This window comes from Lissotriton vulgaris, chromosome 8 (assembly GCF_964263255.1).
Source record: "Lissotriton vulgaris chromosome 8, aLisVul1.2, whole genome shotgun sequence".
Taxonomy (NCBI): domain Eukaryota; kingdom Metazoa; phylum Chordata; class Amphibia; order Caudata; family Salamandridae; genus Lissotriton; species Lissotriton vulgaris.
The window spans coordinates 1,060,123,286-1,060,148,325 of record NC_141696.1 but is presented as its reverse complement, the minus strand read 5'-3'; the positions used below and the strand labels follow the sequence as shown (position 1 = coordinate 1,060,148,325).

Here is a 25,040-nt window from a genome sequence, read left to right as displayed (position 1 = left end):
GTGTGCCTAATGCGCACTCGTATGTGACAATAATCAATTGGCATATTTCTAATGTAATATCTATCAAAAAGAGTATGACCCGGGATTCATTTTTTGATTTCTCCTATTTTTTGAATTACTCATTTACTTAATTTATTTTAAAAAAATTTGAACATTTATTTAATACGGTTCAATGTGAATTTCTACACTCAGGAAGTTAGACATTTTCACACCATACAGCTGAGAACACGCGTATTCCATTTGCCACATAATATAAAGGAGTCGTTTTACAGGCCTTTGTACCACGTCCACCAACTGAAATGCCCTAATATACTTTTAACAAAAAACTTAGCAAAATAATCAAAGAAAACTACTACCACTGAACTACCTAAGGAAATATGGGGTGTATATTGCCACGCAATGCGATGGTGTGGGTGCTTTATTTTCCAGAGATATGTCTTCAAGCGCATTCCTAAACTGTGAATCCATACGCGCCTAAAGTGGAATCTGTTACAAATTGGCAGTCGATTACACTCATTTCTCGTACCATCCCCCGTAGTATTGAGAAAAGCTTTCTAGGAGAGGTCTAAAATGGTCAGGAAATGTTTTTTTTTCTGAGGCTGTTATAAATTGCAGCGTAAGAACGTCGGAAATACATTCGCTGGGGATCAATGTTTTTTGTAAAAGCTCACAGCTGGAATTTTAGTGCAAGGTTGTCTCTAGTGCAACACTGCACACTGCCAGAGGCATAGTCAGGCCCACGCCAAATGTGCGGTGGGCTGAAGCAGGGGTGGGGTGGTGTATGGCGGTGCGAGGGGAGGAAGAAACCTTTTAGAGCCCTCTATTCAGCATAAGCAAATGAATGTTTGAGATTCAGGGGCCTCTTATTTTGCACTACGCCACTGCGCTCAGCACAATACAGCAAAAAAGGCTCTGGAGCAGCAACCTGTCAACAGTCCAACATGCTGTTAGGGACTTGGCCTTTTTATATCACAACAAAGCGTTTTTACGACGCTCCTAATAAAGCATGCCCACTTTCCTCCCGCCCATGTGAAGATAAATCGCTGTCTATTACCATTGTCTTGCATACCATGTTAACAATTGCATGAGCATTTCCATAAATCAGGGGACCAGTCTGCCACATCCGGCACCTTGATGGGTGTTTCTTCTGACTTTAGATTTTTGTTTTTGTAGTTCTATATAGCACAAGCTTGGCCCGAAGGTATTGAGGACCAGTTACGTTACACAATGACACGTTATTTTTTTTGTTGGAGCCAACTCCAAGACTCATACCTGGTCCCTGGCTCTAAAGTTGGCAGCTCTGACTATTACGCCAGATAAAACCCACAAATGCCCCTCTCTCGAGTCTGGGGCCCTATCTAGCTAGTCTAAAGACCACCCTAGGGTGGCAGTCTGCGGATCTCACATCCTACAGCAGAGAACGAATATCAAGTCTAGGCGTGGGTGCACCAAGCTGTGTGATACCAGGCACACCATTTAATGTTTTGTAGCAAGAAAAACAAATATGTAATGAACTAGAATGCTCCTGTAAAGCACTCCATTCCCCATAGGACTCTGAGGAGTTTGTGCAAATGTGTAAATAAAAAAGTATTCTCTGTTTTTGTAACTACTGGTTCCCCGCACTGGATTAAACCGAACCAAACCAAAATCTTGCTCCTAATCCCTCTCTTCCGGTTGCTTGACCCGAGTCGTACCAGTAGTTTTGCATTCAGTTCACCTCTGTTGTTTCACGAGGACTGTGTGTCACAGATCTCACTGTGGACAGCCCTGCGCAACGCTACTCGAGACCTAACAAGTGCATGTACAGGGGAAAGCACAGGAGACAGAGCAAGAATTGAAGGAGATGGAGATTGAATCTGAGAAAATAAGAAGAAAAAATCATGAAAACGAGAGCATGTACCAAAACACGAACAAAATGCTCCTAGCATGCCTCCACGCTGGAAAGTAAAAGCGTGCCATGCACGCGCTATGTTCAAACGCCGTCTGCAAAGTGAAAGCGCGCCAGGCACGGGCTGTGTTGATACGCCACGTGCACATCATATGACAGGTGATGTGCACTCGGCGTATCAACAGTACTCGTGCACATCTCCTGTCTCCCTTCCGAACAGAAACCGACAACAACAGATCTCACAAAGGTAAGCAGCGCATGCGCTGCGTCGCTAGCAAGACCTAAAAACAGAACTGTTACCCACTCCCAGCTTTGCCCGAAATTAGGTATTGGCCTTTCTTGGTCAGAGGGGCTACGCGTGAAACCGCATATTTTCTTCATTTTGTAGTGGCATACTTTTCTCTAGTAGCAAATCCTCTTTGCCATGCAGGTATTAGTTAGCCTGGGGAGAGGTCTCCAATACCTGCACAGTAGGTCTCAGTTCTGTCGTTTGAGGGAGCAGATTATTTTTTTATTTATGTTTTTTAATATTTGAAGCATATTTCAAGGACTGGAGACCTTGGTGTTTCACTGAAGTGTTTGCTGTGGAAATACCGGATATGGTCCTTTCCATCTGCATTATATTGCGGTCTTTTTTTAAGTGCACTTGTAGATGTGCCTGTCTCCGCTGTAGTGGAAGACAGTGTTCACTGGCCCCCTTTTTTACAAGGCCTGCGATACCTGTTAGTGGAAACTTTTTACACTTAATTAAAGCTTGGCAGAAATTGAACCTTATAAGAAATTGAGTTATTAGTTGAGGAGATGAGAGGCCCCACCCAAGTAATAAACACAATCCTTGTCATGGTGAACCATAAGCGTGGGCCTGGAATTACCTTCTCCAAGACCATGCGAGAAGCCTCAACTGAAGCTTCTCGTTGGAGGGGCCACAAGGAGATTGCTGTTGGTGCAAAGGGCACGTTGTAATGAGTTTTGCATTGTCAGGATACGCAGGCTGTTGCTGGTTGCAGCAAAGAGAAAGTCACCCGTGGAACTTTACATTTGCAGGCGGGACTGTGACCATTGCTGATATGTGGAACCCACTCATGTAGAGCCCTAAACTTTTAGATTTTCACCTGGAGTGCAGATATTGTAGATTTGAATCAGTAAGAGTAAACTCTGATGCAAGCTAAGGGTCCCGGGCCTTGGGGCACCTTTTCAGGGATCAGAACTCCATCAGAAGCCAGCAGCAGGGCTCAGGCATGTCCAGGGGGTGCTAGTCATCTAGGCAATTGCAGTGAGGCCTCTGGAAGCTTATTGTGTCCTTGTAGCTGCAACAGCAGGTTAGACACTGACTGATTACGTCACTTCTGGGAATCCGGGGTTCAAGCCGAGTAGGTCCAGTCATCATTCTTCAGACAGAAGAGCAGTCCTCCTTCAGAATCCTCAGCTGGTCCAGGATTGTTCTGATGAAAGGCTCTGAAGGTGCCACATTTAAACCTAGTGTCAGCCTTTGTATGTGGGGTGAGGGGTAAGGCAATCCCTGGCCTACTCCCAAACTTGTTCTGGTCAGTTCTTCCCCTGAATTTGGCTCCAGGCGGTCTAGGGTGACAAAGGCAGGTTTAGTGTCAGGCTTCATTGTGTGTGCTGCAGGCAGGCTATTGAAGTGTAATCAGGGCAGGGTACAACTCCTCCCCAGAATATTGCCAGGAACACCCACTCCCTCAATACCCAGACTTCTTTGGTCTCCATTTCTGGAATAAATACACAACACACAACAGGAGAGACATTCACAACTATGTGACCCTGGGTATTGGCAGGCAAAGACATTTTGTTTAGGCAGACAAATGCCAACTTTCTATAAGTATTTCTCTATATGTTCTTGTTTGCTGCAAGGGTTCATGCTTTGGTATGGGTGACATACTCAACCACCTGTGCGAGACAGGCTCACAGCATACCCAGTGTTGTGTTGAGTGAGCAATTGTAATTCCTTAAACATGAGTCATCAACGTAACAGCAACTTGTGACTGTGTGACTGATTGTCTTTAACATCTGTGCGGAGATGACAAGTTTCGCAGTAACAGAAAAATCAACACTGGCTATCAGGATGGATGGAGATGGAAAAAATTTAGGGTACAAGACCACAACTGTTAAATAGGTTTCTATAGGAGTGCTGCATGAAAGAATGGTGGCAAGAATTGAGACAACCGACATGAGCAGGAAGGACGGCTTCAATAACTGCTCACAGTCAAATCAAATCAAATAAGCTTTATTCGGTTTATAAAAATATAAACATAAAAGCATTCTACAATAAAAACATTTCATTGTAAATTTTAAAAATACATTTTCGTATCATAAATTTTCACAAAAGCTCAAACATAAATGAAGCGTATCATTATATGTTTGCAAGTCTTTACAGCATGCCCTAAGGTCAACAGGGGAGTCGTACATTGATTCATACAAAATAGTAAAAGGATCTCAAATAGCAGCTTATCATTAAGAAACTTTGTAACGATGTGTAATGTTAAAATGTATATATTAAAATGCAATCTATTCGATTTCATAGTTCAGCATTTTCAGATATGTAAGATCCTTTCTTTGTGTAATCGCAATCTGAATGAAAAGGATAGCTGTATTACATATCAATGCATTTTCCAGATTACAAACATGATAAAAAGCTGATTTATAAGAATACAACTTATTAGTGTTAAAAAGTGGTCGTACAATTTGTTTTCTGATGTCCCTGTAAAAGTCGCAGAAAAGTATAAGATGCAAAGTGCTCTGCGGGGTTTTACCATTACGCGGGCACCTGGGTAAATTGGGGCTCCACTTAACGATCTCAGGGAAAGCTACTTGGAAGTGAAGCCTCAACCTTAATCTTTTTATATAAAATCTATCTTGTACATTTCTTGTAAAAATAGGATACAGTTGTATGCTCAAGGAAATCAATCCATCACAGTAAGATCTAACAACCAATTTTTTGTTGTATTCAGCAACCTTCAATTTTTCTCCAAGAATGGTTGCAGGAGTTGAGACAACTGGCAAAGCAGGAACAACAACTTCATTAACTGCTCACAGGCTTGCAAAAAGCAGTAACATTCCTTTTCAGTTTATTTTAACTGGTAAAATAGGAGTATTGCACTTATTGATGGTGGGGAATATAATCCCCTGGGTGTTAGGGAATTCAATGTAGGTTGAATACCGTTCTCTGCTTCCTGTCAAATCAGGTATTCGGATACCCATTTTAATGGCTTTGCAGGATTTAACTGGATGCTTCCTGGTTGGACAGAGGATATTTTTTACTTGACTTAGCGTGCATGGATGGACCATAGAAAGTGAGTACCTTATACAAAACATCCTCTGGCGAGTTTTGTGTTTCTACATGGGAAGCTTGATCAATGGCAGAAATAAGGAAGATGATGTGAGAGCATCACTTTTTACGTTTAACCTGCACAGTGCTTGTGTTGTGAAACTCTTGTATTTTAAAAAAGAAAATCTTAAAAGGGGCTTAGAACTCGACCATTACTTTCCTTTTGTAAATTTGTTAATTTTTCTCCATGCCTTTCACTCATTAAGGTTTCCCTAGCCCCCTTGCTTTGAAAATGCCCAGCGTTTGGGATTTTTGTGTGGCTGGTCCCATTTTAAGCTATAGTATGTATTATTTAAATGTTCCATTCTTCTCTGTGTGTCCTTCCAACCCTTCATTTGCCAGGTAGGCAAAGAGGAGAAATCGTAGTAAGCAATCTGGTAACAATTCTTAACCAGCGGAGGTCAATCCTTTGTTATTGACAGGAGCGGAGTGTTGAGATCTTCCTACCTCGGTCCCCATCCTGTTGGGGAGTTGGGGACTGTATTCTCAAATACACAGAACCTGGACTGTTATATGGAGGGCTGCTTAGAGAGGTTTAGGAGCTGTTAAAATCTGAGCTCTTCTCTCCCGTATACTCTTGCCTCGATTCTTTGGAAGCCTAACTCATAGCATTATCAAGGTCTGTTCCACCCAGTATTGCTGATCTCACTGGTCATGTTAGAGAGATCCGTAAGTTGCAGACCTACTGCTCGTAAGTCTGTCACCCTAGGCACTGGGTTGATGCTGAACTTTATTCAGCCCGCAATTCATTCATACTTCAATTCAATTCGCTTATTCGCCTTAGTTTCATCAATGTTCAGTTTATTCGTCAATCATGATTTTCTGATTATAAACATGTTTCATTCACATGATTTCATCTTGCTGTTCCAAATATATATATACATATTCCAATACATTTCGGTGCACTCTGCACCTTCATCAGGGAACAATCTGCAATTAATAAACAATCATAAACACCCATAGTATTTCAACTTGACCATTTCATATGTACTGCTTATGCTCTTGACAATGATACCTTTAACCTATGTTACACGCTTGCCTATGTGAGGTTTTAATCCTGCGCGCATTGCGTTTTCTGTTTGAAAAAAATACTCCTGATGTCTAAGTATATCCCTCAGGTTCTTAGTCTGTTCAATAGTTGCTACCAACGGTATTACATTATCAATCCGCTAAATTCAAGGGTAAATGCTATCTCTATGTCACTGCGCCATTATCTGCTTGTGGTTCGGTGACTTAAAAGCTCCATGTTTATGCCTCTGTTCGTGAAGAAAACCTCAATTGTGTCTGCTTCGTTCCACCTTGCTTTTTAAGCTTTTTTAGTTCGTTAATGGATAGGTGTTAACGCTATTCAACTGCGCCGCTGTATGCTTGCACTCACTTCATTATGCATGAGTAAACGCCCAGTCTATTTGCCATGTTTCATTAACAAACGCCGAATGTGTTTATGGCATTTCGACTAGTTTCATGATCTTTCGCTGCTTAAATGTACGTTCTCTCTGCTCAACTACGCTATTATTTGCTCGCATCCTCGTGTAAGTTAGAGAGATACCACAGGCACCTGGTTTGCAGCATCCCCAACTGCCAAATATGTTGCAAGATCTCACTTGTGGGCATGTTGGGCTAGCTCTGAATGGACAGATCAATTACTTACAACAGCTCAAATGTCAAGTAAGAGTAAATAAATACCTGTTGGCAATAGCAGATCTTGTACTTCTGAAAGACCCAGTACTGTCTACCCTTAATTACCACCAGAGTACATGCCTTATCTAATAATTCTAAAGGATGTCCCAGTGTTACCACCACATAGAGATGAGGATGATATGACCCTGAAAAATAAATCTATCTTCTGGCTGAAAACAAACTCAGGCTGGCTGCAGGATTTAGCAAAGTAAGTCTTCACTGTGAAAGGGACCACTTGGCTGGGCATTTATCCCAAAGACACCCCAGGGGACTGTGTGATTATTAACTTTAAGAACTCTCAAATTGTTGATATGCTGCCCCAGCGTCTCTCCCAGAGTACACTATCACAGAGCAAAATCAATGCTCTTCCACTGGGGTATTTCTCTAGACTGTGTAAGCCAATTAGGAATGTGGGCCTTGCGCCAGGGCCTTCTGTTTATCCGAGCCAGCTATTTTTTTAATGTTCCTACTAAGAACACTTCTGCAGCTTGGTCGTCATTGGATGGCTAGGACTGACTGCCCATGGATTCCGTGGATAAACTATGGAGGAATTTGTGTACTTCGGAACCTTGTTCAGGAGGGCCCGTCCTTCCTTCCCCAGATCGTGCTTTGTAGCAGGACATAGGACTATAAATAACATCCAACAGGTGGACTCTCGAGGTTGTGCATACACGTTCCCAGCACTTTATCCACCTCAATAAAAGGGCTGGCCGATTTACAAGTAGCTAGTTACATCAAGAGTGCTGGCATTAAGATTGTATTCTAGAATGTAGCAGGGATCTGTGAAACGCTTGTGAATCCTGATTGGATATTGTTAATCGAGCATGACATAATCTGCCTGCAGGAAACGTGGGCCCTAGATGAGTCCTATCTGAATGTTTTTCAGTGTCTAAACACCCTATCAACTCCCTCCAGTATGGGAAGACCTAAAGGTGGACTTTCTAACTTCTTTGGCACCAACTTGTCTAAACTTAAAATAATAAATTAAAATCTACCTGCTTTTACTAGTTATTCCTAATGATTTTGCCAGATTTGTTTGATATTATGTTGATAAATTTGTATTGGAGTGTCATTTATGATCATTCAACAACGTCCCTCTGCTGTTTTTACTGTATGTAAATGGTTTGGAGGAATCGCTGCTTTGTGTAGGGAAAGATGCACTCAAATTCGAGAAACTATCAATTCCAGTACTGCTATATGCAAACCATGCCATGCTGACTGCACGAACGGCGATGGGGCTGCAAACCCTCTTAGATGGGTTTAAACATTTAATGGATACTCTAGGCCTGAAAACAAAGTATGGTAAATCTTTTCTCATGATGGTGGGCCCTAAAAGTACAAAAAATATGAAGTTTCAACTAGGTGGTACTGAGATAGCTAAAGTAAGCAACTTTACCTATTTGGGAATTGAGTTGGATTACAAGATGAATTGGGATTTTTTAGTTGGATCACGCGCCCTTCACTTCCAAAGATCAATTGACTCCGTTTTGAAATTTGCCAGAAAGTTGGGGCATAAACCGATGAAGGCACTTACTGCAATTTAGAATGCCACATGTGCTGCAATATCGACCTATGGAGTTATAATAATTTTTTTTTTTTAAAAGATTCCCTTCAGAACATAGAAAAGAAAGTTCCTGCGTAATTTGTTGGCAGTACCATAATCGCTTTCTACCTGTGCTTGTCATTTAAAACTTGGAGCTAACTATATAGAGGACAAAATTACAATTAACCTATTATTACTTTGTGTGACAATTTGGTCGACACCGGAATTAAGTTTTACGAGGGAGATTATGCAAGACTGTCTCCACTTGGATAATGCCGGATCCATACCCTTGCTAACATAAGTAAAATCTTTTTTTTTTTATTTTGGGCATTGGATTGTGTTTAATAAAGCCAGAAACTATTACGAGGGGTACCAAACTATTTGTTAAAGAGCTGCTCCATAAATGGAGAGAAGAAGGTCGCCAGATGGATTTTGATCAATCCCATATAGCTCTATACTATGTGTCTATTAAACCCTCACTGGGCCTGTAGTTTTATCTCACACTTGTTAACAATGAGGCACAGATTTTATTTCACCATGTTCCGTTCTAATTTAATTCATTTTCTCATAGCACATCCTTCCCAGGGCACATGGTTTATTAATCTCCCCAATTGTCCCTATGATTCTGTCACCTAAACGAAGCATGTTGCGTTGCTTTATGTTGTTTTGTAGTTTGTACTATTTGCACAGGAAACGCTTTCATGGTACCTGTCCTCCGTGCAGCGAACTGCAGGTAGCACAGGACAGCCTTAACTATATTGCAAAAGTTGGATACCCCCCATGCTTGTTATCCCGTGATTCATTTTTATTAAAAGAGTGCAAGTTATGAGAAAGAGGTATGGGCAAGCCTTTGACGTATAATGGATACTGAATCTGGGGAAGGGTCCCACTGAGATATCTTGTGTTGTATTCATTGTACAATGAATTTTGATTTTTTTTAAAAAAAAGTTTTATTGTATTTTATGAATTGTGCTTTAATTGCAGGAACTCCGGCCAAATAAAGTTTTCTTGATGACGATAAATGATGAGAATAATAATGATGCTAAATAACGTGTTCTTAAGGAATAGGAGTTGATGGGCTTTAAAGAAAAATGTAAGGCATTCAAAGATAGCCGTCATGGGTGCCGCCACATCCACTGCAGCCTTCTAGGGAGGAAAGAGCACTTGCATGGCCAGTATGTTTCATGGGTGAAACATGTTGGCTTTGCAAATGTTTGTACACACTGGCACGATCTGTAATGTGTTCATTTACCTGTTTTATTCTTCCTACATTTGCCCAAAATGTCCACCCAGACCTGTATCGGAATGGCCCACTGCATAGTAGGCGCCTGGCGCTAAAAGAAGATACTCTGCGATCTCCCTAAATGCATGATAACATTGTACATAGCAAGTCAAGCGCAGATCCTGGTAGGTGTACTACTCCCAGAGTCAGAGGTCCATACAGAATCCATGGAGATGTCCTCTCACTGTCACCGTCCCCGCATGAGGCAGGGCAGAAGCAATAAGTGGATTATTTAGTCAAGCCTTTGTATGTAGAGCTGGTCTAACTGCTGTACTAGATTTACTGAACATGCTTTCTAGGTTTTCCATCTTTTCTCTTTGTTGTTTGCCTTTCAGCGCATTGTCCTTGATTCTTGTTTTCTAGCACAATGGCCTTAATTCTTATTGTTTCTTTGCTAGGCACTGTGGATAGTTCTCTCTTGTTCACTTTGGAATGGTATCGTCTCTCGTTAACCAGAGCATTTTGCGTTGTTTTTGTTGCTCCTGGACCTTGAGTTAGGAGGTGGAGGGAAGATGAGCAAGTATATAGTGGCAGCTCCACAACCAGCCAATACACCAGGCTCATATGTCCTCTGTGTCTGCATTCGGGAGTGTTCTGACTGCTAACTGTTAAACAAACATTGAAAGCAAATGCAACAAAAAAAGTATTTTTAGGAAAGACACAAAAAATGTAAATAAGTCCACTTCATTTAAAATGCGATCACAGTCATAGCGGTCTGCTGACTTCCAACAGACCACCCTCCTGCTGGTATTAGTATATGTGATGGTATCCAGATGGAGTGAGTCACAATCGGACCTCCTTCATCAATATTCATGAGGTAGGTTAGATTGCAACAACCCCCCCCCCCCACCCCCCTCCCCCCCACCCACACCCAATGAACCCTTTGAATGCCAATGTTGAGAACCGACCAATTAATACAGGCCAATTTGGAAAACCTAGTCTCGTTTGCAAAAAAGTTGGTGCACAATTACTGGCCTTTTTTGCAAATTAAATATTATCTGTCCCTAAGTTCTTGTAAACTCCTTTATTGTGTTGATGTCAGTTTCATTAGGTGGGCAAATATCTGTTCATAGGCCTTCGTTTTGGACCAAAATCTACAACCAGCAAATAAACGTTGGTAGTTTTTCATTATAAAAAAAAGTTGTTACTTTATTCTTCACTGCCCTTAATGACTGCTGCTGTTCTTTTGGAAACTGCCCGAATCCTTTTGAGGTTTTTCATTGTGAACGTTGCCCTACAGACACGCTTCATGCTGAATCATTGCTCAAGAAAATCGTTGGATTACTTGCTGCCTTGGCACTGTTTGCCCATCTTAAGGTCCTTTGAGCTCAGAGTACTCCATTTCCTGCCAGATTTGATCATTGCTTGTAACATTTTTAAATAAACAGGTTGACTGCCATTTTATGCATTTGGTTTTATTTCCACTTTTTTAAACTTCAATTCTGGCCTTGCAACAAAATAGGTTTGTCGTTCTTTAGTAAGGAGCGAAGGTTTCGTTTTTGATCTTCACAGCAATATATGTGTTTCTCAGTTTAGTTTAGAATGTGTCGTCTATAAGCATGTTATTCCTCTAGGGTTAGTTGCATGACTTGGACTATTGAGGATTCGCACAATGACAGGTGCCAGTTGTTACTGGTTTCCAGAATGTGTGAATTGTGTGAGTGCAACCATTTTAGCAGTGTTTAGTCAACTCAAAGAAAAACCGAAAGCCACCTACAGAAAGTGACTGAATGTGTTGTGCTTGTCTTTTGTTTCTGTCATAACATCAAGTCACATGTAAAAGTTATGTTTTTCGCATTTTCTTTCCGAGGTCTCACATGACAGCCCAGAGTGCTGCTGTTTTCTTCTCATCTGCTCTGTTGTCAGGAAAACAAAGCTGGTGGGAGCTCATTTGGAATTCTTCAGAACTGAGTGGAAAGCTTTAATGTACCTTGGCCGACATTCGTTTACTTTACCCTAAATTCGCATTTGTTCGCGTTTCTTTTTTTTTTAGGCTTGACATTCCTTTTGTGTTTTTGCTGCGCGTCACGTTTGCTACAGAAAGGTAGCCTCTATTCTGTGAATACAGGCAAGAAAATAAGTGCTTTAAAGGAATGACGGAGACAAAAGACATGTACGTTAGTCACTCTAGTTTTAGTGATAACATAATAAAAGTTTGATGTCCGTGATTTCGTAAATCTTACAAAGGCTCTTTCCTCCGACTCAAATATATCACACTGGAACAACTGACTGGGGTGCGGTTTCGGTGGATAGAATTGAGTTATCTTTCATCATATGTTATGTGACCAAGACAAGACTTAAAGACATTTTTAGAACCAGTGAATTTAACACTAGACACTATATATGGGCTAAGGCATGCACAAACATGAGTAGAGACCACCACACATTTGTTTTCTCAGAATGTCATTTTAAATAGTGAAAGCAGCAGCTGGAAGGACAGTGGACATGAACAAACAGCATCCTAGATGTGGATTGAAAACAGGTGGCAATACAATGCAGCACAAAAAAACATGTAGCTTGTGGTCAGATGTAACATGGACTTGAAACCATATACCCAAAGTCTACCCTCAGGGACCATCTTATGATAAATATGTTTCAGCTGTGTGTCACCTGGAGACTTATTCGGCACATGGAGCACAATTTTCCACTGTGTACATTAGTTCTTGGCTTTCAGACGTTACTGCCTGAACTTTATATACATTAAAATGGACATAAGTGAATGGTAGTCACAAAAGGAGCCACAGTAAATGTTTTATGATTGGAAGGGGTAGAACATGATCTTGTGTTTAGAAGAGACGGACCTAGGCCAGAGACAAGCAGAGCCTACTTAAGGAAAACATGGGGGGGGGGGGCTAGGAGAAGAAAAAGTATGAAAGAGGCTCAGCCACCAACTACATAACCAGGAACAAAGCCCGCAAGAAGTTGCAGCTGAGTCTGCTTGACTTCAGACGTCTCTGCATCCTGAAGGGGATTTACCCCCATGAACCCAAGCACAAGAAGAAGGTGAACAAAGGCTCTACAGCAGCACAAACCTTCTATCTCATCAAAGATATAAAGTTCCTTCTCCATGAGCCATTTGTTAACAAGTTTCGGGAGTACAATGTATTTGTCAGGAAGCTTCGGAAGGCATGCGCTAAGGGCGAATGGACTGCTGCAGAACGGATTAAAGAAAATAAACCTAGCTATAGATTGGATCATATCAAAGAGAGATACCCGACCTTCATTGAAGCACTGCGAGACCCGGATGATGCACTTTCCATGGCTTACCTCTTCTCCACATTTCCTCGCACTGCGAAATGCCATGTTCAAACTATCCAACAGTGCCGCCGCCTCACCGTTGAGTTGTTGAACTACATCATTACATCACGCTCCTTGCGCAAGGTGTTCCTGTCCATTAAAGGCATCTACTACCAGGCTGAGGTGCTGGGACAGCTGGTTACTTGGATTACACCATATGCTTTTGCGCACAATCATCCAACTGATGTAGACTACAGGGTCTTGGCAACCTTCACTGAATTCTATACAACGCTGCTGGAATTTGTAATTTTCGTCTGTATCAAACGCTAAATCTTCATTACCCTCCTAAGCTGGAAGGACAATCTGAAGACAACCCCAAATCAGTAGAAGGAAATTACGCCTGGATTCAGAGGCTTACCTGGAGAAACTGTCTGCACTCAGTACCAGCCTGTCCCAAGTCATGGTGCCAAGTACTGAAGATGACGCGGCAGTAGATGAGTTTCCTGCTGATATGGAGAATCCTGAGCAAAAAGAGGAACGCCAAAAGGAGCATCAGGAATTGGAGCAGCAGCAGAAGCTCTTTGAGGGCCTTAAGTTCTTTTTGAACCGATAAGTTCCCCGTGATCCTCTAGCTTTTGTCATAAGGAGTTTTGGTGGTGATGTTTCCTGGGACAAGTCAGTGTACATCGGAGCAATATACAGTGCATGCAACCAGACTATCACTCATCATATTGTGGACCGGCCTACTATGGACAAGCAGCTTATCAACAGATATTATGTTCAGCCGCAATGGGTTTTCGACTGTGTCAATGCCAAGATCCGCCTTCCTGTGTCAGATTACTTCCAAGGTGATGCTGCCGCCACATCTCTCACCCTTTGTGGAAGAGAAAGAAGAAGACTACACTCCCCCCTGAGAAACAGAATCTGCTAGCTTTGCAAAGGGGTGAACATTCAGAAGATAGTGCTTCTGAGGAGGAGGAGGAGGAGGAGGAGGATGATGATGATGATGACGAAGAGCAGTGTAAAAACGAAGAGGAGGATTCAGAGAACAATGTGCAGCTGTAGAAGATGGGGTGAGAAATCACAAGGCAAGCGGCTAAATGTGAAGGTAACTGCAGGGGTCCTGAAAACAGAAAGTCGTAACCCATATAGCTGACTGAGAGAAGAATGAGGAGAAACGTCTCCTTATCATGATGATGAAGAAGAGAGAGAAACAAGATAATGTTTGGCAAGAAGCGGAAAGTTTGAGAGGCCAATAAGCTGGCAGCAAAGCGAAAGGCCCATGACGACACTGTTAAACCACCGAAGAAGAAATTGAAAAAGGTAAAGGAGTAACAATGAGAAACAAACCCATTCTAGATGTGAAACAACGCAAGGACATTACTAAAAGTCTACTAATGGTGCCTGTGACGTGATGGCGGACGAAGAAAGGAGTTGAAGAAACGGAGGCAAGCGAGATTGCTCCGGTCGAGAGAGATGCGCGAACAAGGCTTTGCAGGATTCAGCTAACGCTTCGAACTAATTAGACAACCTTGAGAGTTTCAGTTTAATCCAGCGCACTGATCAGCTCACTGATCAGTGTGAGTAAATTGTGAACACAGAGAAACAATTTTAACATCGTGAGAGTTCCAATGACTTCTAATGAAAAGTCCATAGGTTTTTGGAGCATCAAACACCTACAGTCAATGCCACTTCCAGTCCTCGTCCTGAGGAGAACCCTAGAATAACTCGAGTTTGTAACGTGTTGACTCTGAGCTGAAGCCAGAATAGTAGTGGGGCACTTCGGGGACCTATCAATGAGATGTATTTCCCCCTGGTGAACGGACCCCTGTATATCGAGGAGTCTTTAGCTCAGGAAACAAGCAGGACTTTGTTGAATCAGTTTCTGTCCGCTTGTTTGTTTATGTATCACACAAGGACTGGTGCCCTCTAAAGATGTTTGGAGGCCTTTGACTTTTTACATGGTGTTTATGTGTTGTATAGATGTTCATTGCTTATTGTTTGTATTATGTATTATGATATCTTGATTTGTATGTATTGTAGGTGATAAATGTGTTACGCCTGTGTCGCATTTAGGACATGATGAAATGTTATGAAAAACAACACTTTGAAAAGTAAAAATGATGCAAAGCAAATAGCGCTCACTTAGGGTTTGTTGGCTAGGTGGTGCTAAAGATTGGTAGAATAACTTCTAAAAGTAGCATTTCTAAAATAACCACAATAAATCTATGCACACCATTGCGCAACACTTATTCACACAATTTCATACATACCAGACTTAACCACACTGCTCCTCCCATAACAGGAATTACCACTGACACACACTGATCCTGGAATCCCCAATGCATTCCTATGGGAGGGGCAGACTAACCTTACAAATGTAGCACAGAGAGCGCACGCACTTTACACTGGACCCCAGTGCTATAGTGCCCAGAGGCCTAAAACCACCAATACCAGGTCACAGAAAAGGCAAAAAGTTTAGGGGTGAACCTACCAAAATGGGTCAAGTCCAACAGATGTGATAACAGTGTTTTGTCAACATTGTATGTTATATAAAGATCTGTTCACGGTGTCTTACTTTAAAGGTTTACCAGCACTTTCTTGGGCTGACATTAAAGAACCTGGGAGAATGGGGGTGTTTCAGATGGGAAGGGCAAGACACTATATATAGAAGGAAGTGGACATTATTTTCTGGAAGAAGATCAATTGACCTTAAAAGCAGCTGGCTGCACTGTAAACTGCTCCGTTTGGCAAATTTCACTCAGGGGCATACCAAATCACTCAGGGGCACACCACTTCACTCAGGGGCACACCACTTCACTCAGGGGCACACCACTTCACTCGGGGACACCACCACATCACTCGGGGACACCACCACATCACTCGGGGACACCACCACATCACTCGGGGACACCACCACATCACTCTGGAACACCACCACATCACTCTGGAACACCACCACATCACTCTGGAACACCACCACATCACTCGGGGACACCACCACATACATCACTCGGGGACACCACCACATCACTCGGGGATACAACCACATCACTCAGGGATACAACCACATCACTCGGGGACACCACCACATCACTCAGGGGTACACCAAATCACTCGGGGCACCACCACATCACTAGGGGACACCACCACATCACTAGGGGACACCACCACATCACTCGGGGACACCACCACATCACTCGGGGACACCACCACATCACTCGGGGACACCACCACATCACTCGGAGACACAACCACATCTCTCTGGGACACCACCACATCTCTCGGGGACACCACCACATCACTCTGGGACACCACCACATCACTCGGGAACACCACCACATCACACGGGGACACCACCACATCACACGGGGACACCACCACATCACTCGGGGGCACCACCACATCCCTCGGGGGCACCACCACATCCCTCGGGGGCACCACCGCATCCCTCGGGGGCACCACCGCATCCCTCGGGGGCACCACCGCATCCCTCGGGGGCACCACCGCATCACTCGGGGACACCACCACATCACTCGGGGACACCACCACATCACTCGGGGACACCACCACATCACTCGGGGGCACCACCACATCACTCGGGGGCACCACCACCACATCACTCGGGGGCACCACCACCACATCACTCGGGGGCACCACCACCACATCACTCGGGGGCACCACCACATCACTCGGGGGCACCACCACATCACTCGGGGCACCACAACATCACTCGGGGCACCACAACATCACTCGGGGGCACCACCACATCACTCGGGGGCACCACCACATCACTCGGGGGCACCACCACATCACTCTGGGGCACCACCACATCACTCTGGGGCACCACCGCATCACTCGGGGGCACCACCGCATCACTCGGGGGCACCACCGCATCACTCGGGGGCACCACCGCATCACTCGGGGGCACCACCGCATCACTCGGGGGCACCACCGCATCACTCAGGGACACCACCGCATCACTCGGGGGGCATCACTCGGGGGCACCACCGCATCACTCGGGGACACCACTCGGGGACACCACCGCATCACTCGGGGGCACCACCGCATCACTCGGGGACACCACCGCATCACTCGGGGACACCACCGCATCACTCGGGGGCACCACCGCATCACTCGGGGGCACCACCGCCACATCACTCGGGGGCACCACCACCACATCACTCGGGGGCACCACCACCACATCACTCGGGGGCACCACCACCACATCACTCGGGGGCACCACCACCACATCACTCGGGGGCACCACCACCACATCACTCGGGGGCACCACCACCACATCACTCGGGGGCACCACCACATCACTCGGGGGCACCACCACATCACTCGGGGCACCACCTCATCACTCGGGGCACCACCTCATCACTCGGGGACACCACCGCATCACTCGGGGACACCACCGCATCACTCGGGGACACCACCGCATCACTCGGGGGCATCACTCGGGGACACCACCGCATCACTCGGGGGCACCACCGCATCACTCGGGGACACCACCGCATCACTCGGGGGCATCACTCGGGGACACCACCGCATCACTCGGGGGCACCACCGCATCACTCGGGGGCACCACCGCATCACTCGGGGGCACCACCGCATCACTCGGGGGCACCACCGCATCACTCGGGGGCACCACCGCATCACTCGGGGGCACCACCGCATCACTCGGGGGCACCACCGCATCACTCGGGAGCACCACCGCATCACTCGGGAGCACCACCGCATCACTCGGGGGCACCACCGCATCACTCGGGGGCACCACCGCATCACTCGGGGCACCACCGCATCACTCGGGGGCACCACCGCATCACTCGGGAGCACCACCGCATCACTCGGGAGCACCACCGCATCACTCAGGAGCACCACCACATCACTCAGCCCAACCACAACATCACTCTGCACCACAACAGCACTGTCCTTGCTTGCTACCAACAAGCATTGCCATAGCCAATAGTACTCGCATTAGGAAAGTGTAAGCTATTGTTTGTGAATAACTATGCTATTAATTTATATATTTTCAAAGCCAACACATGAAAAAAATGTGTCATTTACAATACCAATAGGTCACACTTTCCTAATGCGAGACCTATTGCATTGCAAATGCTTGTTACATAGGCTGGTCCATTTCAGTTTGTAGTAGTTAATACATTTTGCCTAATAAATGCCCTTAAAGTACTAGGTTTACATTTTTGTTTTAATATGCAAGAACATAGGTGGTTTAGCTAAATGAGTTTTAACTGCTTTCCTGGGGGAAATTCATCACCCTCGTGATTTCAGGCAAGTTCCTATGGTTAAACCAAATCGGGGAAAGTTTCTCCCTAACTACAACCCAAACAGGACAGTATCTTGGCACATACCATGAGTGTGATTATGTGAATTACTTCTAAAGCTGGTGGCTGAAGTTGAAGCAAGAGTGGCGTGGATAGAATAAAGGTACTCACCTCCTCTTTATTTTGACAGAAGTGTGTCACCAACGTGCAAGTGGACAGCAGAGAGCTGGATCGCAGGAAGACCCTTCAAGTTACAAATGCAACCAAGGCTGTCGGAGAGAACGATGAATTTGAAAAGCAGAGGACTGCCGCCATCGCAGAAGTAGCCAAGAGCAAGGAGGTTGGAATGAATATTCGCTGAAACAATTTCTTTTTTTTAAGCATTTTTTTGTATACTGTGTCATTTGTTGGTTGTTCTTAACATAGCTCAAGTGCTGTTTGTTAATGTTCATCTCATCCCGGTCTGGTAGGATCTGATCATTTGGGTCTGTGTGTGATAGTTTGACATTTCTAAGAGTCCAGTTCCTCAGCACGTGCACATACATGCAGGCAGTGCTCGTTTTTCTTTTTCTATAAAACATTGCCGCGTTGTTTGTTTTTGCTCTGTCTCCTGGCAGCTCCAAGCACTGCTTGATATACACTCGTCTCTTCAACTCTGGCATGTGATCGTTTGATATGCTTTAACTTTACACAGTCCATTTAGTAAGAGCGACTTAGTCACGCCCGGGGTCAGCTGAGATTTATCGCAGCGCAGCCCTGCCGTCTTTTAAGATATTAGCTTAGCTAGCCTCTTGTATTCCCCTGAAATTGAGTCTTGTGCTTCGAGGCCGTTTAAGAGCACACATGAATTCTGTTCGAGTGGTCTGCACCTCTGTAAAGAGGGTATCGTTTTCATTTTAATTTCCTGACAAGTACTGTGGTCCTATGTTTTTTTAATGTGCTACATTTCCTCACAGTTTATGGTGGCTAATAACGTTGTCTTCAGTTACATTCTGGTGTTGAGTTAATAAATACCATAACCATTCACATCATGAATCATTATGTCCTTTTCCTGAGTGCTGGCATCCTCTGAGGGCGAGCCCCTGTAATTAGATGCCTGGGACGGTTAATAGAATGCACCTTTTTGTGCATCTATAATCAGTGCTTGAAATGGGAAAATAGAAGTGCAGATTCTCCGTATCAGAGTACCTGCTTGTTTCTTAGAAGTGCTGGTACTCTACAATTAAAAGTATTACGTTTATCTTGATAAGTGCCAGTACTCTCCCTCTCAAAATAAAAAAAAAGTGCTGGTACTCCGTACCGGACAGTACCGGCCCATTGAAAGCACTGTCTATAATGTGGAAGCTCAGTTGCTTAATGGTGCAACCAGGGATGTATTACTTTGTATATTGCAACACTTTAGTCTCATGCTGGTCATTGGCGTTTCTTCTGTGCCTTTTTGAGGTAAATATTTTGCATTTCATTTGCAGGCCAGGACATTTGGAGGCGGCGGTCATGCTGGGAGCAACCTCAACGCCGTTGCTGGAGGCAGTCGGACCAGGGAAGTTTTTCAGAGAGAGCGGATAGTACGGACAGAAGGAAAATCGGAAGGCGTGTACCGAGAACTGGTAAGGCACCACCCAGTTGTGAAAATCTTAGGCCTGTGAGAAAGGTTTGCATTTATATGGCGCTTGTTACCCCTGAAGGAGTGTTGAACCGCTTTTCTGGCGAGCAGCACGCTCCTCCGGAACCAATGAAAGGATTAGTGTTGAAAATGAGTATAGTGAAATATGAAGTAATTTGAGTGGTGGATATGGTATTCAGTTATTTGGATAGACAACGGTAGCGGCAGGATAGAAGATGGTTAGAGGTTTGTATTCATATAGCGCTTGCTACCCCTGAGGGGGTTTGGAGCATTTTTTTTTGGGGTGAGTAGCACGCTACTCTGGTACCCATATGGATTAGTGCTGAATTAGTATAGTGTAATATGAAAGTAATTTGAGCAGTGGATATGTTAGTCAGTTATTTGGATTGAGAAGGGTTGGGGAGTGGTAGAAAAGGGAAAAGGTTTGCATTTATATGTCGCTTGTAACCCTGATGGGTTGTTTTGGCGAGTAGCATGCTACTCCAGAACCCATAAATGATTAGTGTTGAAAATTAGTATAGTAAAATATGAAAGTAGTTTGAGTAATGGATGTGTTATTCAGTTGGATAGAGAAAGTTATCGGAGGGAAAAAGGTTTGCATTTATATAATGCTTGCTTACCTCTGATGGGGTGTGGAAGCATTTTTTTGGGTGAGTAGCATGCTACTCTGGGACCCATACAGGATTAGTGGTGAATTAGTATAGTGGAATATGAAATTTGAGAAGTGAACATGTTAGTCTGTTATTTTGATTGAAAAGAATAGTGGAGGGATAGGAGAGTGAAGGATTTTGTTTAGGTCATAGCAGTAGGAGGAGGCTTTTGGATGAGTAAAAAGGGGTTGTGGTGGGGAAGAGTCAGAGGGTAGAGTTTAGAAAGGTTTGTTTTGGGGATCGGTATAGTAAAAGAGGTGTCCGATAATGCGAGAAGGGGTAGAGTAAGGGAGAGTAGAAAGAGTTATTTTGGGGATCATAGTAGTGGTATGGTGTTTGGGATAAATAAGAGAGTGGGTGTAGAGGATGTATTGATATATGTATAGGGTGAGAAATAGGGTAGTGCATTGGAAAGAGTAGTAGAAAGAAGTTTGAGATGAGTCAGAAAGTTGGGTTAGAAGATATATTGAGCGAAGTATAGGTTTAGAAGTAGGGTAGTGCATTGGATATGCTGAATTAGAAAAAAAGTGATAATTATATAGATCCATAAGTACATTGAAAGTATATAGATGTATAAAGGGGGTATGTATATGTAGATTAAAGATATTGATAAAGGTACAGGATGAGAAATAGGGTAGTGCATTCGATATGCTTTTCAGGAGGAAAGTAACAAAGACACAGATCCAAGTACTAAGAAGGTACATAGATGCACAATGGAAGAAGTACATGTAGACCAAAGATGCACCAGATAAACTGCGGTTTTCGCGTTTTATTGTACTTTAATTTAAAAAAAGAAAATTTTGAATATAATTATTCTACATGTTTATACAAAGCAATACACAAAGATAGGTACATATTTATAGTAAAAATTAATGATTATATACAGAGGGATATGCTGTAAATTTCTGTTTGCATATGGTGCTTATGTGGGGAAGAGACAATTCTTGAGCAGTTTTCTGAAGATAAGGTGGCTGTTCGTGGATCTTATGTTGGGGGGCAAAGAGTTCCATAGTTTGGCTGCTTGAACAGAGAAGGATGTGCCACCCATGGTTTTTTTCTTAATACAACAAGTAACATTACTCCTACAAGAAGTCAGGACTATTGGGTTTGCTAATGCTTGTTAGTTGTGTAAGATAAATAAGCAACAACGGTGGCTTCGCTGTATGGAATATTGAAAATGCTTCAGTTTTGAAATGATAAGACTGTGAAAAAACTATAGCGAGTCTCTTTTGAGTTACCTCAAAGGAAGTGAATGTTGGCTCTGCTGCAGAGTTGAGATATTTTTTTTCACCCTAAGGGCAAAAATGGAGAGCCCAATAGAAACCCGTCCCAGCACTGTTTTTAGACTTGCCAGTGCTGAGCACTGGCAGGCCCTGGCACACTTAAAGCCCTGAGGTCTGCCTTTGCTATCTTTTGAGGCTTATGTCTGAAATACTGCAACGAGCCTGGCTGTGCACGTTATGCACTCTTGGTTGTGACAATATACATTACTCTGGCGTGGCTGTTACCACTCTGTCAGCAAATATTCTTCGCAAGATTTTTGACAAGGAAGAGCAATTGAAATGGCATTTTCTCTTTGTAGAGGAGCCGTGCTCTTTTCTTATCATCGCTTGGTGCACTTTTGAGATCCGAATATTTGCCAAATTTAACAGCTGTCAAGCCTCCGGCTCCGCAGCATTTTACTGCTGTCAGTTGCTCACTGGGAGCTGCAAGGGAGGGCGGTAATAGCCTCCAGTATGGATTGCGGATGGTTGATTCTAACTTGTCAGGTTTTCTTCTGTTCTCTTGTCTACTTTTGAAATTTGCTGAACATTTAATAGTCCCAATTTTAGAGGCAAGCGGAAGCCTAAAGCCCCTCTTCTCTAGATGTTTGTCTGCGTGATGTGTCTTTGCTTATATTCGTAGTGATACTAGGTAGATGAACGAAGCAGTGGAAATGCTAACCAGCGTTAGCAAATCCAATAGGTTTTTACTTCGAGAGGAATTAGCTTTGTTGATGTCTTATAGCCATGTTGTACAGCAGCATGGCTGGCAGGAGAAGGGTCAAAGGAACTTCGAGGAGCTGGACAGGAAAGTGTTAGGGAGGGAATAAAAGCAACAATGACTAGCAGGGGGGCAAATGTAACAACACAGTGCGCGATCGGACAGTGGGATTGGGTCAAGCAACAATGCAAGTAAAAAAAAATAGGGGATGGGGAACAAGCAAGAAACAACGCAGGACAGGGGAAAGCAACTAACTTTACTGGACTAGGCAAGCAGCAAACTATGTGGGACAGGAGGGTAAGCAACAACCCTGAGCAGGACAAGAGCAAGCAACAACATGGAGCACAACGGAGGGTGGGTGGGCGGGGGCAAACATCCACATAGAGCACAATGAGGGAAGGGCAAGCAGCAATACAGTGGCTGGGAGGGGCAAGCAGCAACACAGAGGGACTAGGGTGACCAACCGTCCGTAAATTTCACGGACAGTCCGTAATTTGGGCCTCACGTCCGTTGTCCGTGAGGAAACCTTTTACGGACGCCTTTTGTCCGTAATTTTGGCCATCACAGGGAGCAGCACTGCTCCCCTGTGAAAGGCCTCACCTTCCTGATGGGGCACCTCGCTTCCTCCTTGAGCACAAGAGCAGCCTCACCCGCCCATTACCATTCTGTATGGGGCTGTTTGCCACATACAGAATGACAATGGGGCAGTCTGGGCTGGTAAATCATGTGGCGGCCTCCTCCTGCCTCCGTGTACAGCAGGGCATTCTGTAAAATAAAAGGCAAAACGCTAATGCTGCAACTTTAGCAACGTGAGAAAACAGTGTATGTAAAAAAGCCTGAAAAATAAGTTAAAAAGAACGGGTTATTGTTCTTTCACTGTCTCGTCATTTTTTAACTCAAGTATTTTCAATATTATATCCAACAAAGCCATGGTTGCTGCTTTTTTTTAATTTAAGCAACTAACAACCATTGACAAAGCCTATAGTCCTGGTTTTTGTTGGTGTAATGATACTTGCTGTAATATATATATATATATATATATATATATATATATATATATATATATATATATATATATATATATATATATATATATATATATATATATATATATATATATATATATATATATATATATATACACTGTTAGAACTGGCTAGGGCTGACGCCAAAGCCAGGAAGAAACCACCATTCCAATCAGGGCAAGGAAGTCACATGCCAAGATAACCTCTGCTCACCCCCTTGGTAGCTTGGCACGAGCAGACAGGCTTATCCCGGATGCGATGTGTGGATCATTTTCGCACCCTCACAGCAACAACATCCCAGGCACACCACAAAAGGAACTCCACACAAGGTTATATAAAAATAACTTTCGTATTGTAAAAACACATCAGATAAAATCACACATATACATTGTGCCAACTGGCACGGGCAATATTCACATGGGATTATTTACACAGGACAGGGCCACGTGGGCGCCTGTCAGAATCAGATATAGCACTTCTAGAATAAAGAATAATAAACATAAAATGGTAATCAAAAGATCACAACCAGTATCCACTGGTAACAGGAACCAGGACCTTACTAGGACCACCTGTACTAAAAAGAACAACCACCTAAGTATCACACAGCATTTAGGGGTATAACCAAGAACACATTACCCATGATGCCAAAACACATTCAGAGGAGTAGTAAAGAGAAACACATGATGCATAAACCTACACATTCAGCGGTGTTAAGAACCAAGCACATGATGCAATAAAATACATTCAGAGGTGCAGCGCAAGAAGACACATGATGCCTAAAAACATTCAGAGGTGCCAGAACAATACAATAGCGCAAAAATCACATGATGCCTAAAAACATTCAGAGGTGCAGGAATAACACATGATGCAAGAAAACACATTCAGAGGTGCAATAACCATACAATTGCGCAAAACTTACATAAGCCACCACCTGTGGCAGTCTCTAGGCCAACTGGCCTTGTTGGGGCTAAGACGCCCTGTGTCCAAATGTCAGGGCACGCTGCCATGCAGCGCCAGTCCAAGCACAAGCCTAAACGTAGCAGGTGCCCACTACTTGCTGGGCACCTGTGAAATCCCAAGACCTAAACGGTGCAGCTGCCCACTAATTGCTGGGCAGCTGGGAATCATCAAAGAAACTGCGACAGGGTCCTCACTGACCCTTGGGCGCAAACTGCACCCACTGTGGGAGCCACACAAGCTCTAAAACACATTCCTCGCAGGCAGGAGGGGGCGGGCACCGGCAATGTGCCCCAACGCCCCCTCTATCTAATATGGCCCTCGAGCCTTCCTGGGCTCGTAAATCATGTATGCCCCCTAGAGCCTCCGTGGCTCTAGACACAAAAAATGGCCCTCGGAGCCTCGCTGGGCTCGTAAATCAGATATGCCCCCTCTGAGCCTCGTGGGCTCGGTTTCACTGAAAATGCGGGCCGGAGCCTCTTGGGGCTCTACACACGTTGGGGCGACCCACTGCCAACCGGGGCCGCCCTTGAA

General features: G+C 44.0%; 1 protein-coding gene and 1 pseudogene across 2 annotated transcripts in view; both read left to right on the top strand.

Annotated features, from left to right (window-relative positions):
- LOC147698289 (tudor domain-containing protein 3-like) overlaps nucleotides 1–25,040 on the top strand; it is a 764,430-nt gene that overhangs the window by 425,455 nt on the left and 313,935 nt on the right. Inside the window, exons 7-8 of one of the 2 annotated variants that reach the window (XM_086934904.1) lie at nucleotides 18,461–18,607; nucleotides 19,737–19,874. In XM_086934904.1, coding sequence (XP_086791030.1) covers nucleotides 18,461–18,607; nucleotides 19,737–19,874 — 285 coding nt within the window. Of the gene's footprint in view, nucleotides 1–18,457; nucleotides 18,608–19,736; nucleotides 19,875–25,040 lie in introns of both variants that reach the window. The other variant, XM_086934903.1, reaches the window with a different exon arrangement.
- On the top strand, nucleotides 12,578–14,041 carry LOC147698291 (pescadillo homolog pseudogene; annotated as a pseudogene).